Raw genomic sequence first — 13614 nt, forward strand, 5'->3', positions numbered from 1 at the left:
TAGTAAAGGAAAATGTATAGTACAAGGAGTATAACTTAGGATTATACCAACAATTATCTATACCTTCTCCCACCTGGCTCATCTATGACTTCGGCGTGGCAACATGGCATAGAAAAAGCGCTGTTGCCACGTCTCTTAGAATTTATTTAAAACCTTATTATAATCCTAAAAAATACATATACTCGTTGTACTATACAACTTCCTTTGTTGTATGCAGAATAAAAAATAGTTGAATACCACATAGTCGGGAAATAAGAGGGAACGGACTTCTTGCAGCGCACGAACTAGTAGTTACGGGCGGAGGTAATGGGATATGCAACCCGGTGAGGGCGGGGGTTGGGGGGGGGGGTTAGTGTCCCATGGGGGTGTAAAGCCGGGGGGGGGCACAATGTCACCCTTTATATACGAGTCCCACCAAATAACACCCTTGACATTGTCGAATATCATTATTGTTATTATTATAATTGTTGTTATTGTCATTATTAGTATTATTGTTGTTACTGTCATTATTAGTATTATTGATGTTATTGTTATTGCTGTTAATATTGTTGTTATTATCATTATATTTTTGTTATAAATTTCATTATTGTTATTATCGTTATATTATTTTATTATTATTATTATTATTATTATTATTATTATTATCATAATTGTTATTGTCATTGTTATTATTATTATATTATTATTGGCATTGTTATTATAATTTTCATTATTGTTATTATCATTATATTGTTAATATAATTACCATTATTATTATTATAATTATCATTGCTGCTTTGCTGAACATATATCTAAGTTCAAGGTGTGATTTTTGTGGAATTTGATCAGCCACTGATTTGTAGTCTTCAAAGTTCCCTTTTCTCTCATAATCGTATTGATATACAAGCAACAACGCTGAGTTAATCAACGTCCAAATTAATTAATTCAAAATATTTTAATAAATGAAAAATATTTCGTAATTTAAGTGTTTAATTCAGAAATAACTATTTTGGGTTTGACGCTTTTGAGGGTGCCACGGAAGTGAATAGGGTAATCGGATGGAGAAGTGCGACACTCGGTAATGAGGAGGTCAAAGCGTCCTCACAGAATCTACAAAAAACCGTTTACAATTTCGCGACCACAACGTTTGCTATTTAACGCGTTTTGTTATAAACAATTGTAATGAAATTTGCCATAAGTAGGTAGGTAAACATATGAATATGTATATATTAGTACATAGATAAGTAAATGAATATGTAGATGAATTAATATATAATAATGATAATAATAATAATAACGATAATAATAGTAATAATAATAATAATTAATAATAATAATAATAATGATAAATAAATAATAATAATATCAGTATTTTTCCGACTATACCACTAATGCATGCCATGGGTGACCGAGATTTCTATTTTGTCAGGGAGACCATAACTACTCAACCAGCAAGTCGGTGTGTGTGCGTGTGATTCACCACGGTCTTTGATTACGTGTTGGACTCGTGATCGACAATAATTACCTTCCCGAATGAGAGCACAGAGCTCGTATGTGGCCTGATCTATGGGTAATGCTGCGACCTTACACGCGCGCGCACACACACACACAACTCCTTGCCCACCAGAGTTGGAGACCCGGCTTTTTCAGCTGATTTAATGGTCGAGAGCGGTACCACTGTACTGTCGAACCGTGTGTGATTCTCCATTGTCTTGAATCACGTGTTGGACTCGTGATCGACAGCTATTTCCCTCCCGGAAGAGCTTAGAGTTCATATATGACCGATCTATGGGTAATGCTGTGACCTTACATACACACACACACACACACACACACACACACACACACACACACACACACACACACACACACACACACACACACACACACACACACACACACAACTTCCCGCCCACGAAGGTTGGAGTAACAATCCACAGCGCAGCGATACTGAAATTATTTCAGGCTTGGGCGGGAGTAGAACCCGGATCGCCGTAGTGGCGGCCGCGAATACTACCACTGCGCCATCGACCACTATAACAGAACAGAATCAAACTAGAAAAAAAAAAATAATCATAAGAAAAGGCACCATGAGGAACTGCTTAGAACACTCACAGCCGAAACTGTCACCTTTGCCCTGGGTGCTCGCATAAGATGGTACATCTTGTGTGTGTGTGTGTGTGTGTGTACGCGTATGTGTACATGTGTACACATCCCTCTCAAGGCCGTCCCGATTTGTTTGGGTATTGAGAAGAGGGGGCGGGGGTGGAGGGTAGAGGGGTGGGGGGGATCACATCGACCAATGATGTCGTCGCGGGATTTCACCGAAAAATGATCAACAGAAAACGGTCCTCAGCTTCTCATCGTAGCAACGCAATAGAGGGACCTTAAGTGGAATGTCATACCAATCTCCTACCTTCCTCCCCTCCCCCCCCACCACTTTCCCAAGGCCCCGTGGCCCCCCCTTCCCCCCTCGTTTGGGGGAGAGGCACCCTTCCGTGTATGCAGTCCTGTCAATATATGGGTTCCTTCCTATTAGTTTGACAAAAATGAACATTATGTAAAAAGAAAAAAATAATAGTAATAGTGATAATAATAATATTGATAATAGTAGTATTAATAATAGTAATAGCAATAACTAGTAATAGTAATAATTGATAATAATGATGATAATTATAATAATAATAATAATAATAATCAATAATGATAATAATAATAATAACGATAAAACGAAAACGATAATAAAGATATCGTTATCACTATGCGAACTACGCAATCGCCTCATTCTCGTTCTCTACATCAATGAAAACGTGTTAAGATGCATTCTTTAGAATCCTTTAAATAAATAAGACTTAAGTTACATTTATTCTGTTTTGTTTTATTTCCGGCACTGTGTACATAATTGCTCGTTTATGACCGTGATCGTTAATTAATTGATTGTGATTATTATTGCTGTTATTATAATTCATTATTGTTAATTATTATTATCGTCATTATCATTATTATTAATTATTATTGTTGATTATTATAAACTATAATCTGTTATTACTATCACTCATTATTATTACTAAACTGCAATTAGATTATCCTGGTATTTCATTATTCCCGCAGAAATGAGGAAGGTGTTAATATTTGAATGATGTTCTAAAAACTAGATTCAACAGAACGAGTTTTCAAAGTGATACAAGTTGGAAAATGAGACCCTTGACACTGCTAACATAAGAATGAAAGAGCCTCCAAGAAACCCTAAGGCCTACACTAGGCAGTTCCTTGTCCCTTACCACCTGCCGTCCTTCTCTAAGACGACTAAAGATCATAAGGACATAAGAACCGAGGAGACTGGATGAGACCATAAGGCCTACACTAGGCAGTTCCTTGTCCCGTACTATCTACCACCCTTATCCATAAATTTATCTAATCTTCTTTTAAGACAACCAAAGAAAATAAAGATTTAGGAGACTGCAAGAGACCGTATGACCTACACTAGGGAGTTCCTTGTCCATTACCATCTGTCATCCCTATTCATAAGGCTATCTCATCTTTTCTTAATACAACTCATTGTTTCAGCACTCACTACGTGATTACTGAGTCTATTCCATTCGTTAACCATTGTTGGTAAACCACTTCTTGCATATTTCCTTTATAAACCCCGACACAGTTTAGATGCTGGGCAGATGATGTCAGCTAAATTCGGTTCTTGATGTGGAGATAAGGATGTTATTGTTTAAAGAACCTATGACATCATCAACTCTATCGACGTTTTCTTTTTCTTTGCCTCCGACTGTCGCCTTTCCACCATTGTTCTCTTATGGACAGGGTGACCAGATTCCTCAAGCGGGAATATGCTAGACATCAACTAAAATTATACTAGATTGACAAAAAATAATGATAAATCTTTTGTTCCTCTTAATACGGATTATGTTATACTGTTTTTATATAGTATTATTTCCAAGGAAAATATGACAAATTTAGCATAATTATCCTAAATCTGGTCACCTTTTCCCGTCTCATTTACCCTTTAACATTCTTTTCACCTTGAACGTTGGTTACGTTAGGTTAGGCTAGGTTAGGTTTAGGCTAGGTTAGGTTTAGGCTAGGTTAGGTTTAGGCTAGGTTAGGTTAAGTTAGGTTAGGTTAGGTGAGGTTAAGTTAGGTTAGGTTAGGTGAGGTTAAGTTAGGTTAGAGTCTGTGTGTGTGCCATCCTTTTCCTCCCCATCATTCCACACATATATTCTCCCCATCTCTCCCCCCCATCCCCGCCCGTACTTCCTACTCCATCTCCACCCCCCACCGGCACCCTTTGAGATGACGTCATTAATCAAAGTGTGACGTTTTTGCTCAGCGACGTGCACGGTCAGACTTGTGTACGATAATACGCACACACACACACACACACACACACACACACACACACACACACACACACACACACACACACACACACACACTAAAGGAGGACACTTATAGAAGAGACCTGGAAAAGAATAGCTTCCCATAGAGTGATTGATGTCTGGAACAAACTGGACGGAGAAACAGTGCATGCCAAAACTATACACGATTTTAAGAATAAACTGGATGCGGAGAGATACGAAAACGGGTCACTACGAGCATAGCTCTCGTCCCGTAAAATACAACTAGGTACAACTAGGTAAATACACACACACACACGACTCACATGGTGCAGTAGTAGCGCCGCGGCCGCCTCTACGGCGGTCCGGATTCGAATCCCGCCTAGGGCTGAAATAATTTCAGTATCACTGCACTGCGAGTCGTTACTCCAACTCTCATGGGCGGGGAGGTGTGTATGTGTGTGTGTGTGTGTGTGTGTGTGTGTGCGCGCGCGTGTAAGGTCACAATATTACCCATAGATCAGTCATATTTGAGCTCTGAGCTCTCTTCCAGGAGGGAAATAGTTGTCGATCACGAGTCTGACACGTGATCCAAGACCATGGTGGTGAATCACATACACACACACACACGCACACACACGATTCCCCGGCCGGGCGGAGACAAGTTGGGTTTGTCACCTTTCACGTGTAGCCCCTGTTCACCTAGCAGCGAGTAGGTACGGGACGTTAGTCAAGGAGTTGTGACCTTGCATTCCCGGTGTGTGGAGTGTGAGTGGTCTCAGACCTACCCAGAGATCTGCTAATAATGAGCTCTAAGCTCACTGCCGTAGGATGGTTGACTGGCTGTCTCGAAAAGAGGCTGCAGCAGATCCGAGTGAGGTGAATACACGCACACACCCAGATTATTATGTATTGAAAAATGCTTATTTCGGATGTTGTCTTGTTATATGACTTATTATATCACTTTTAAACTTCTGATAAATCTCAGTAAGGAACATTAAACAATTATGATGCTGTGTAAGGAGCCCCCAATGAAACTGAAAAATAATCTATCATCAAATGTCTTCCGAGCAAGCAGAGGTTGTAATTTGATGATATTGTAAACAGCGCGAAATAAGTGTTAAGGATGGGCATGTTACGAGAAAAAAAGAGGGAAAATAGATGTCAAGAAAAAACAGCATCCCAAATATATCGGTGGATAAATCGCCATTGGAAGTTATGCTCGCTCAGAGTACACTAAAGGAAATGGAAAATGAGTTTGGTAAGCGAGATACTACGGAATATTTCAGTCAAATGTGGTTCGTATATAATCAAAACACACACACACACATTCGCTACACACGCATGCACTTACGCACACAAACGCACACATGCATGCGCTTACGCACACAAACACACACAAACGCACACATGCATGCACGTACACGCGCAGTGGCCCCACCCTCGACCACAAGTCACAGTCGGTCCGAATCCAACATTTAATTTATGGCGTTGTTTTTACCCCCATCGGCTAATCTGGCAGACATGTGCCTGCTCTTGTTTTTCGTAGAATAGCCCCAGTCCAGTTCATTTCACACACCCCGAAACGGTTTTGATTTGATCCAATCTTCGCTTTTGTTGTCTGGGTTGCATGGCGGCGTCTGGGTCGCCATGCAGGCAAGGTGTTTTTGGCGGGAAAACAGCTACGCTCACTATCTTCCATGGAAATAAATAATTTATGTATGAACGCGTAGCGTTAGTTGATCATGCACCTTTCTTTATATACGATGTATGTATTACCTTTCTTTTACCATCTTTTTTCAGTTATCTTCCACTATCTATTCCCCTTTCCTCCCTTTACTCTCCGTTCTCATCTTACTTTTCCCCTCTCCTTAATCCACTCCCCTCCTCCTCCCTACGTCTGTGATTCTTTGTCCTTTTGTTGTTCATTGTTTCATTATATTTTTGCTCTTGATTCGTGGAAACGCTAAGGGCATGCATAGGCCAGACAGTTTCTTGAATGCGGTAGATGGGAGCCCATTGTTTTTCAGCGTGGTGGGCCTACTTTCGTACGCGGAATCGATTGGGTGGGGCGGGGCTGGCTTGTAGGTCTAACGGGTGGTTGATGTAAATTAATGATTGCATCTTGTTTGTTTGTTTGTGTGTGTGTGTATTTATGTAAAATATATGAATACAATGAATGAAAAAAAAAGGAATGGAGAAACGGAACAAATGGGAGTAATTTATTTATGTGATTGAGTCCCTACTCTTATTTCCTTTCTATTATGTTAGTATAATATTACATCGACTGCGTAAAAAGAATAGAAACGTCATTAAACTACAGTCGACAAATACATCTAATCAGTATCATCGAGCTGATTAAAATTATTCTAAATTTCATTCACAACCACGGTCATTCCAACATCCCCAAAAACTTCACAAGCTTTTCTCACCACACATGAAACCTTACCAAACCGGTTTGAGCCACCTTGGTGAGTTACAAAGGCCGTATCGTTCCTCAGGGGTCCGGTCCTGCAGAGGAACATTAAGACCGAACTGCAACAACCCTAATAACAATAACAGTTCAACAAGGTGTCATGAAACGTTATTGGTGTTCAGATCTGTGTTCTTCCGCAAATATAAAACGTCGCGATTGTGGAACTGATCTTCGTTTGCGGGTTTGTGTTAGCGGTTATGTTTACGTAAGAATGCGAAATACGCATTCCCAAATGCCATATGCTGCTGAACGCATCAGTGCAGCCATGAGCTCCATAGATTTCCTTGTAAGTAAAAAAAAGCGTTGTTGGTACATCGACTGATGTGATAGTCGCCATTTCATCTGGGGTATACCCTTGAGATATAATCATACCGTGTTTGCTTAACACACACACAATATGTGTGTGTCTGTAAGGGGGACAAGGCGTGGTTTTAAACACAGCAAGCAATCACGCTTCGCCCTCCCATTGCCCACCTGTCTCACCTCAGCGTTGGGTCCTCGGTGAGTGCGGGTGGTGAGTTGGGGTGGGTAAAGGAAACCATTCTCACTTCCGAGGCCGCATAGCTTGAGTCCCGGTCGCTCCAGAGCATGCGGGAAGTTGTAGTGTGTTGATGTGATGCAAGAAGAGTGAGTAGGCTGGAGTTTGTAATAATGGACTGTTGATCCAGATACGCATGCATGGGTGCACATCCTTACACACACACACACACACGTAGGTGGGAGACACCGCTAGTACGTATACTGTACATGCATTCGCACATGTATACAGATGTGTGCACGATAGAAGCGTTGGTATACACAACACACAGTAAGAAACGCATCAGCAGCATCACATAAGTGCACTTTCCTCTGTCCTTGTGTCGCAGTATCCTACTCCCGAAACCTGTGATTCAGAGCTTGGCATATATATCGTGATTGACAATTCAAAAGCAGGAAGTAGCTCCCCCCGACCAACGTTTGAACCATACAAGAAATTTCAACGAAATTGAAAATGGTGTGACGTGGCCTGGGCGAGGGAAAAATATGTTAACTGTAAATTGCAGTTACGGTAAATACTTCTCGGACTTTGTAAACAAAAAGATGTGCGCATGCGCGCTACCTGAACGGTCGTTCCGCTTCATGCATAATATCTGTCGGCGTTGAAATGCACAGGGGTGCAAATTAATGACAGACAAAAAACAAAAATAATAAAATAATAAATAAGCCACAAAACGAAAAGCTTGTGTTATGAAAGTTTGAAATTTGGATACTTGCTCTCTGTACCACGCGAAGTCGTTTTAAGAGTTTTGCTTAGTTGTTTCCTATTCTACACAATAAAGCAGAATTAGAGCAACACAAAGCGTCGTCCCGAGCGCATGCCAGTTTTTCTTGTCTGTTTCAACCTATTTCTATGTTCTTGGCGTATCCAGTAGAATGCAGAACGTGGATGAAATTAATCGGTATGTAAGTATGAATGATGTCAACTTAAAAAAATGTAGGGGACTGCAAAATAATGCCTACATTAGGCCTTATGGTTAATTTATTACTCACAGTTCTGGTGATGTTGACAACAGTGGACCTGGAAAACATGGTCAACTTTGACGGCGACTTACGTGATAAATATTTATTGACAGAAATCGAGAATTGATGTTGATATTGTCCGTTGTGAGTTGGATAATGTTGGTATGGAAGTGTTTATGAATTTAGGCTTCTCCTTATGGTTCTTCATTTAATTACCTATTCTTCATATCCTCCATTTTCAGCCTCTCCCCTTCCCTCCCCATCCTCCCCATCTCCACCAACTTACTTTTTCCTCTTCCCCTCCCCCCCTCCCCCCTCGCCTCCCTTTCCTCTACCCTCCCCACCTTTCAGCCACCTCATCGCCACTCCCCATTCCAACCTTTTCCTTCCTCTCCCCCTCCCCTTCCTTCCCCTCCCCCTTACCATCTTTCTCCTTCCCTCCCCTCCCGCACTCCCTCGCCCCTTCCACTCCCCCCCCCCTTACACTTCCCCTACCCCCCTTCCCCCCTCAGGCCTCTCCTGTTTTCTACAGTCTATTTTCCCCTTCCTCTCTCTTCTTCTCTCCTTCCTCATCCCCCTCTCTTCTTGACAAATTCCCCCACTTGTCCTTTTCCTCTCGTCTCCTTCCCTTCCTCCTTCCTTCCCCTCCTCCTTCCTTCCCCTCCTCCTTCTTTCCCCTCCTCCTTCTTTCCCCTCCTCCTTCCTTCCCCTCCTCCTTCCTTCCCCTCCTCCTTCCTTCCCCTCCTCCTTCCTTCCCCTCCTCCTTCCTTCCCCTCCTCCTTCCTTCCCCTCCTCCTTCCTTCCCCTCCCCCTTCCCTCTCCTCCCCCTTCCCTCTCCTCCCCCTTCCCTCCCCTCCCCTTCCTTCACCCTCTTCCTTCCCCCTCTTCCTTCCCCTTCCCTTCACCTCCCCTTTCCCTCCCCTTTCCCTCCCCTTTCCCTCCCCCTTCCCTTTTCCTTCCCCTCCCCTTTCCCTCCCACTTCCTTTCCCTCCCCTTCTTTCCCCTCCACCTCCCCTCCCCTTCCTTCTCCTCCCTCTTCTCCTTCCCTTCCCTCCCCTCCCTTCTCCCCCTCTCCTTCCCTCCCCTCCCCCTCCCCTCCCTCCCCTTCCTTCCCCTTCCTTCCCCTCTCCCCTTCCTTCCCCTCCCACTTCCTCCCTCTCCCCCTTCCTTCCTCTCCCCCTTCCTTCCTCTCCCCCTTCCTTCCCATCCTCTTTTTTTCATCTCCCCGTCTCCACATTTTCTCACCCGCTTCCCCCCCTTCTCCCTCTTCTCTTCTTTTCCCCATCTGTTCTCCCTCTTCTCACTCTTCCCCTCTCTTCCCCTCTCTTCCCCTCTTTATCCCTTCCCCATCTTCACACACTAACCCTCGTCTCCCATTCCCCTTCTTTCTCTTCCCCTCATCTCCCTCTCCTTTTCTTCTCCTCCTCCCACTCTTCTCCCCTCTTCTCCCCTCCCCCTCTTCCTCCCCCTCTTCCTCCCCCTCACCCTTCTCCCCTCCTTCCCCTTCTCCTCCTCCTCCTCCCCTTCTCCCCTTCACATCTCGTCTTCTTCCCCTTCCCCTCTTTTCTCCCCTCCCCCTCTTTCTTCTCCCCTCCACCTTTTCTCCCCTCCCCCTTTTCTCCCCTCCCCCTTTTCTCCCCTCCCCCTTTTCTCCCCTCCCCTCTTTTCTCCCCTCCCCCTTTTCTCTCCCCTCTTTTCTCCCCTCCCCCTTTTCTCCCCTCCCCCTCTTCTCCCCTCCCCTCTTTTCCCCTCCCCTCTTTTCCCCTCCCCTCTTCTCCCTACCCCTCTTCTCCCTTCCCCCCTCTTCTCCCCCCCCCCTCTTCTCTCCTTCCCCCTCTTCTCCCCTCCCCCTCTCTTCCCCCTCCCCCCTCCCCTCCCCTCCACCCTCCCTCCCCCTCCCTCCCCTCCCCCCCTCCTCCCCCTCTTCTCCCCCCCCACCTCTTCCCCTTCCCCCCTCCCCTCCCCCTCTTCTTCCCCCTCCCTCCCCCCTCCCCCTCCCCCCTCCCCCTCCTCCCCTCCCCCTTCCCTCCCCCTCTTCCTTCCCTCCCCCTTGCCCCCCTCCCCCTCTTCTCCCCTCCCCCTCTTCCCCCCTCCCCTCTTCTCCCCCTCCCCCTCCCCCTCCTCTCTCCCCCCCCCCCTTCCTCCCCCCCCCTCCCTCCCCCCCTCCCCCCCCCCCTCCCCTCCCCCCCTTTCCCCTCCCCCCTCCCCCCCCCTCCCCCCCCCTCTCCCCCTCCCCCTCCCCTCCCCCCTCCCCCCCCCCCCTCCCCTCCTCCCCTCCCCCTCTTCTCCCCCCCACCCCCCCCCTCCCCTCCCCCCCCTCCCCCCTCCCTCCCCCTCCCCCTTTTTCCCCTCCCCCTCTTCCCCCCCCCCCCCTTCCTCCCCCTCCTCTTCCCCCCTCCCCCATCTTCCCCCTCCCCCCCCCACCTCTCCCCTCCCAACCCCTCTTCTCCCCTCCCCTCCCCCCTCCCCCTTTTCTCCCTCCCCTTCCACCTCCCCCCTCCTCTATTCTCCCTCCCCTCCCCTACCCCTCTTTTCACCCCTTCCCCCTTTTCCTCCGTCCCTCTTATCCCCTCCCCTTTCCCTCCCCCTCCCCACCCCTCCCCCCCCCCCCCTCTCCTCCTCCCTCCCCCCTTCTCTTCCACCCCTCTCCCCTCTCCCCCCTCCCCCTCCCTCCCTTCCCCCCCCCCACTTCTCCCCTCCCCCCATTCCCCTCCCCTCTCCCCCCCTCCCCCTATTCTCCCCTCCCCCTCTTCCTCCCCTCTCCCCCGTCCCACCTCTTCTCCCCCCTCCCCTCTTCTCCCTCCCTCCCCTCCCCCTCCCCCTCTTCTCCCCTCCCCCTCTTCTCCCCTCCCCCTTCTCCCCTTCCCCTCTTCCCCTTTTCCCCTCTTCCCCTCCCCTCCCTCTTTCCTCCTCCCCCTCTTCTCCCTCCCCCTCTTCTCCCCTCCCCCTCTTCTTCCTCCCCTCCCCTCCTCTTCTCCCCTCTCCCCCCTCCTTCTTTCTTCTCCCCTCCCCTCTTCTCCTCCTTCCTCCCCCTCTTCTCCCCCTCCCCCTCGTTCCCCCTCCCCCTCTTCCTCCTCCCCTCCCCCCTCTTCTCCCCCTTCCCCTCTTCTCCCCCTCTTCCTCTAGTCCCCTCACCCTTCCCCCTTCCCTCCCCTCCCCCTCTTCTCCCCTCCCCTCCTCCTCTTCTCCCCTCCCCTCCTCCTCCCCTTCCCCTTTTCCTCCCCCTTCCCCTCTTCTCCTCCCCCGCCCCCCCTCTTTCTCCCCCTTCCTCCCCTCTTCCTTCCCCCTCTTCCCCTCTTCTCCCCTCCCCCTCTTCTATCTCCTCTCCCCCTCTTCTCCCCCTACCCCCCGCTCTCTCCCTACCCCCTCTTCTCCCCTTCCCCCCCTTCTCCCCCTCCCCTACCTTCTTTCCTTCCCCCTCTCTCTCCCCCTTCCTCCCCTCTTCATCCCCCCTTCCCCCCCTTCTCTCTCCCCTTCCCCTCTTCTCCCCTTCCCCCTCTTCTCCCCTTCTCCCCTTCTTCCCTCTGCTCTTCTTACCTCTCTTCTCCCCTTCTCTCCTTTCTCCCCCCCCTCTCCCCCCCCCCCCCTTCCCCCTCTTCCTCCCCCTCCTCCCCGCCTCTTCTCCCCCTCTCCCTCTTCTCCCCTCCCCCTCTTCTCCCCTCCCCCTCTTCTCCCTCCCCCTCTTCTCCCCTCCCCCTCTTCTCCCCTCCCCACTCCCTCCCCTTCCCCCTCTCCTCCCCTTCCCCCTCTCCTCCCCTTCCCCCTCTCCTCCCCTTCCCCCCTCTCCTCCCCTTCCCCCCTCTCCTCCCCTTCCCCCCTCTCCTCCCCTTCCCCCCTCTCCTCCCCTTCCCCCCTCTCCTCCCCTTCCCCCCTCTCCTCCCCTTCCCCCCTCCTCCCCTCTTCCCCTCTCTCCTCCCCTTCCCCCTCTTCTCCCCCTACCCTTCTATTCTTCTACCCTTCCCCCTCTTCTCCCCTTCCCCCTCTTCTCCCCTTCCCCCTCCCTTACCTTCCCCCCTTTCTTCCCTCTGCTCTTCTTACCTCTCTTCTCCCCCTTCTTCCCTTCCCTCTTCTCTCCCCTCCCCTCCCCTTACTCTCTCCTCCCATCCCCCTCCCCGCCCCTCCCCTTCCTTCCTCCCCCCTTCTCCCCTCCATTCCCCCTCTCTCCCCCTTCCCCTCTTCCCTCCTCTCCTTCCCTCCCTTCCCCCTCTTCCCCTCTACTCCCTCTTCTCTCTCCCTCCCTTCTTCCTCCCCTCCTCTCCTCCTCCCTTCCCCCTCTTCCCCTCTACCCCCTCTTCCCCTCTACCCCCTCTTCCCCTCTACCTCTTCCCCTCTACCCCCTCTTCCCCCTACCCCCTCTACCCCCTCTTCTCCTCCTCTACCCCCTCTTCTCCCCCTCTTCTTCCCCCCCTCTTCTCCCCTCTACCCCCCTCTTCTCCCCCCTACCCCCTCTTCTCCCCCTCACCCCTCTTCTCCCCCCTCTACCCCCCCCCTCTTCTCCCCCTCTACCCCCTCTTCTCCCCTCTTCTCCCCCCTCTTCTCCCCCCTCTTCTCCCCCTCTCCCTCTTCTTCGCTCCCCCTCTTCTTCCCCCTCATCTCCCTTTCCCATTTTCTCCCCTCCCCCTCTTCTCCCCTCCCACTTTTCTCCCCTCCCTCCCCTTCTTCCCCTCCTCTTCTCCCCTCCCTCCCTCTCCCTCCCCCTCTTCCCCCCTCCCCCTCGCTTCCCCCTCCCCTCTTCTCCCCTCCCCCTCTTTCTCCCCTCACCCTCCTTCCCCCTTCCCCCTCTTCCCCCCCCCCTTTTCTCCCCCTCTCCCCTTTTCTCCCCTCTCCCCTCATCTTCCCTCCCCTCATCTCCCCCTCTCCCTCATCTCCTCCCCTCTCCCTCATCTCCCCTCTCTCTCATCTCCCCTCTCCCTCATCTCCCCCCCCCTCATCTCCCCCCTCTCCCTCATCTCCCCCTCTCCCTCCTCTCCCCTCTCCCTCGTCTCTCCTCTCCCCTCTCCCTCGTCTCTCCTCTCCCCTCTCCCTCTTCTCCCCGTCTCCCCTTCTCCCTCTCCCCTCTTCTTCCCCCTATCCCTCTTCTCCCCTCCTCCCTCTTCGCCCCCCTCTCCCTCTTCTCTCCCCCTTCTCCCTCTTCTCCCCTCTCCCCCTCTCTCTCTCCTCTCCCCCGCTCCCTCCTCTCCCCCGCTCCCTCCTCTCCCCCGCTCCCTCTCTCCCTCTTCTCTCCCCCCTCCCTCCTCTCTCCCCCCTCCCTCTTCTCCCCCCTCCCTCTTCTCCCCCCTCCCTCTTCTCCCCTCTCCCTCCTCTCCCTCT

At 49.8% G+C, this 13614-nt stretch overlaps 1 protein-coding gene across 1 annotated transcript in view; it reads left to right on the forward strand.

Moving 5' to 3' along the window:
- Positions 1–8149: 8149 nt before the first annotated feature.
- Positions 8150–13614, forward strand: part of LOC143020673 (uncharacterized) — a gene marked incomplete in the record, with an annotated part of 123967 nt that continues 118502 nt past the window's right edge. The window contains 1 exon segment of the mRNA XM_076177265.1: positions 8150–8243. Coding sequence (XP_076033380.1) covers positions 8195–8243 — 49 coding nt within the window.

This window comes from Oratosquilla oratoria, chromosome 40 (assembly GCF_046742065.1).
Source record: "Oratosquilla oratoria isolate Oo_2021 chromosome 40, ASM4674206v1, whole genome shotgun sequence".
NCBI lineage: Eukaryota > Metazoa > Arthropoda > Malacostraca > Stomatopoda > Squillidae > Oratosquilla > Oratosquilla oratoria.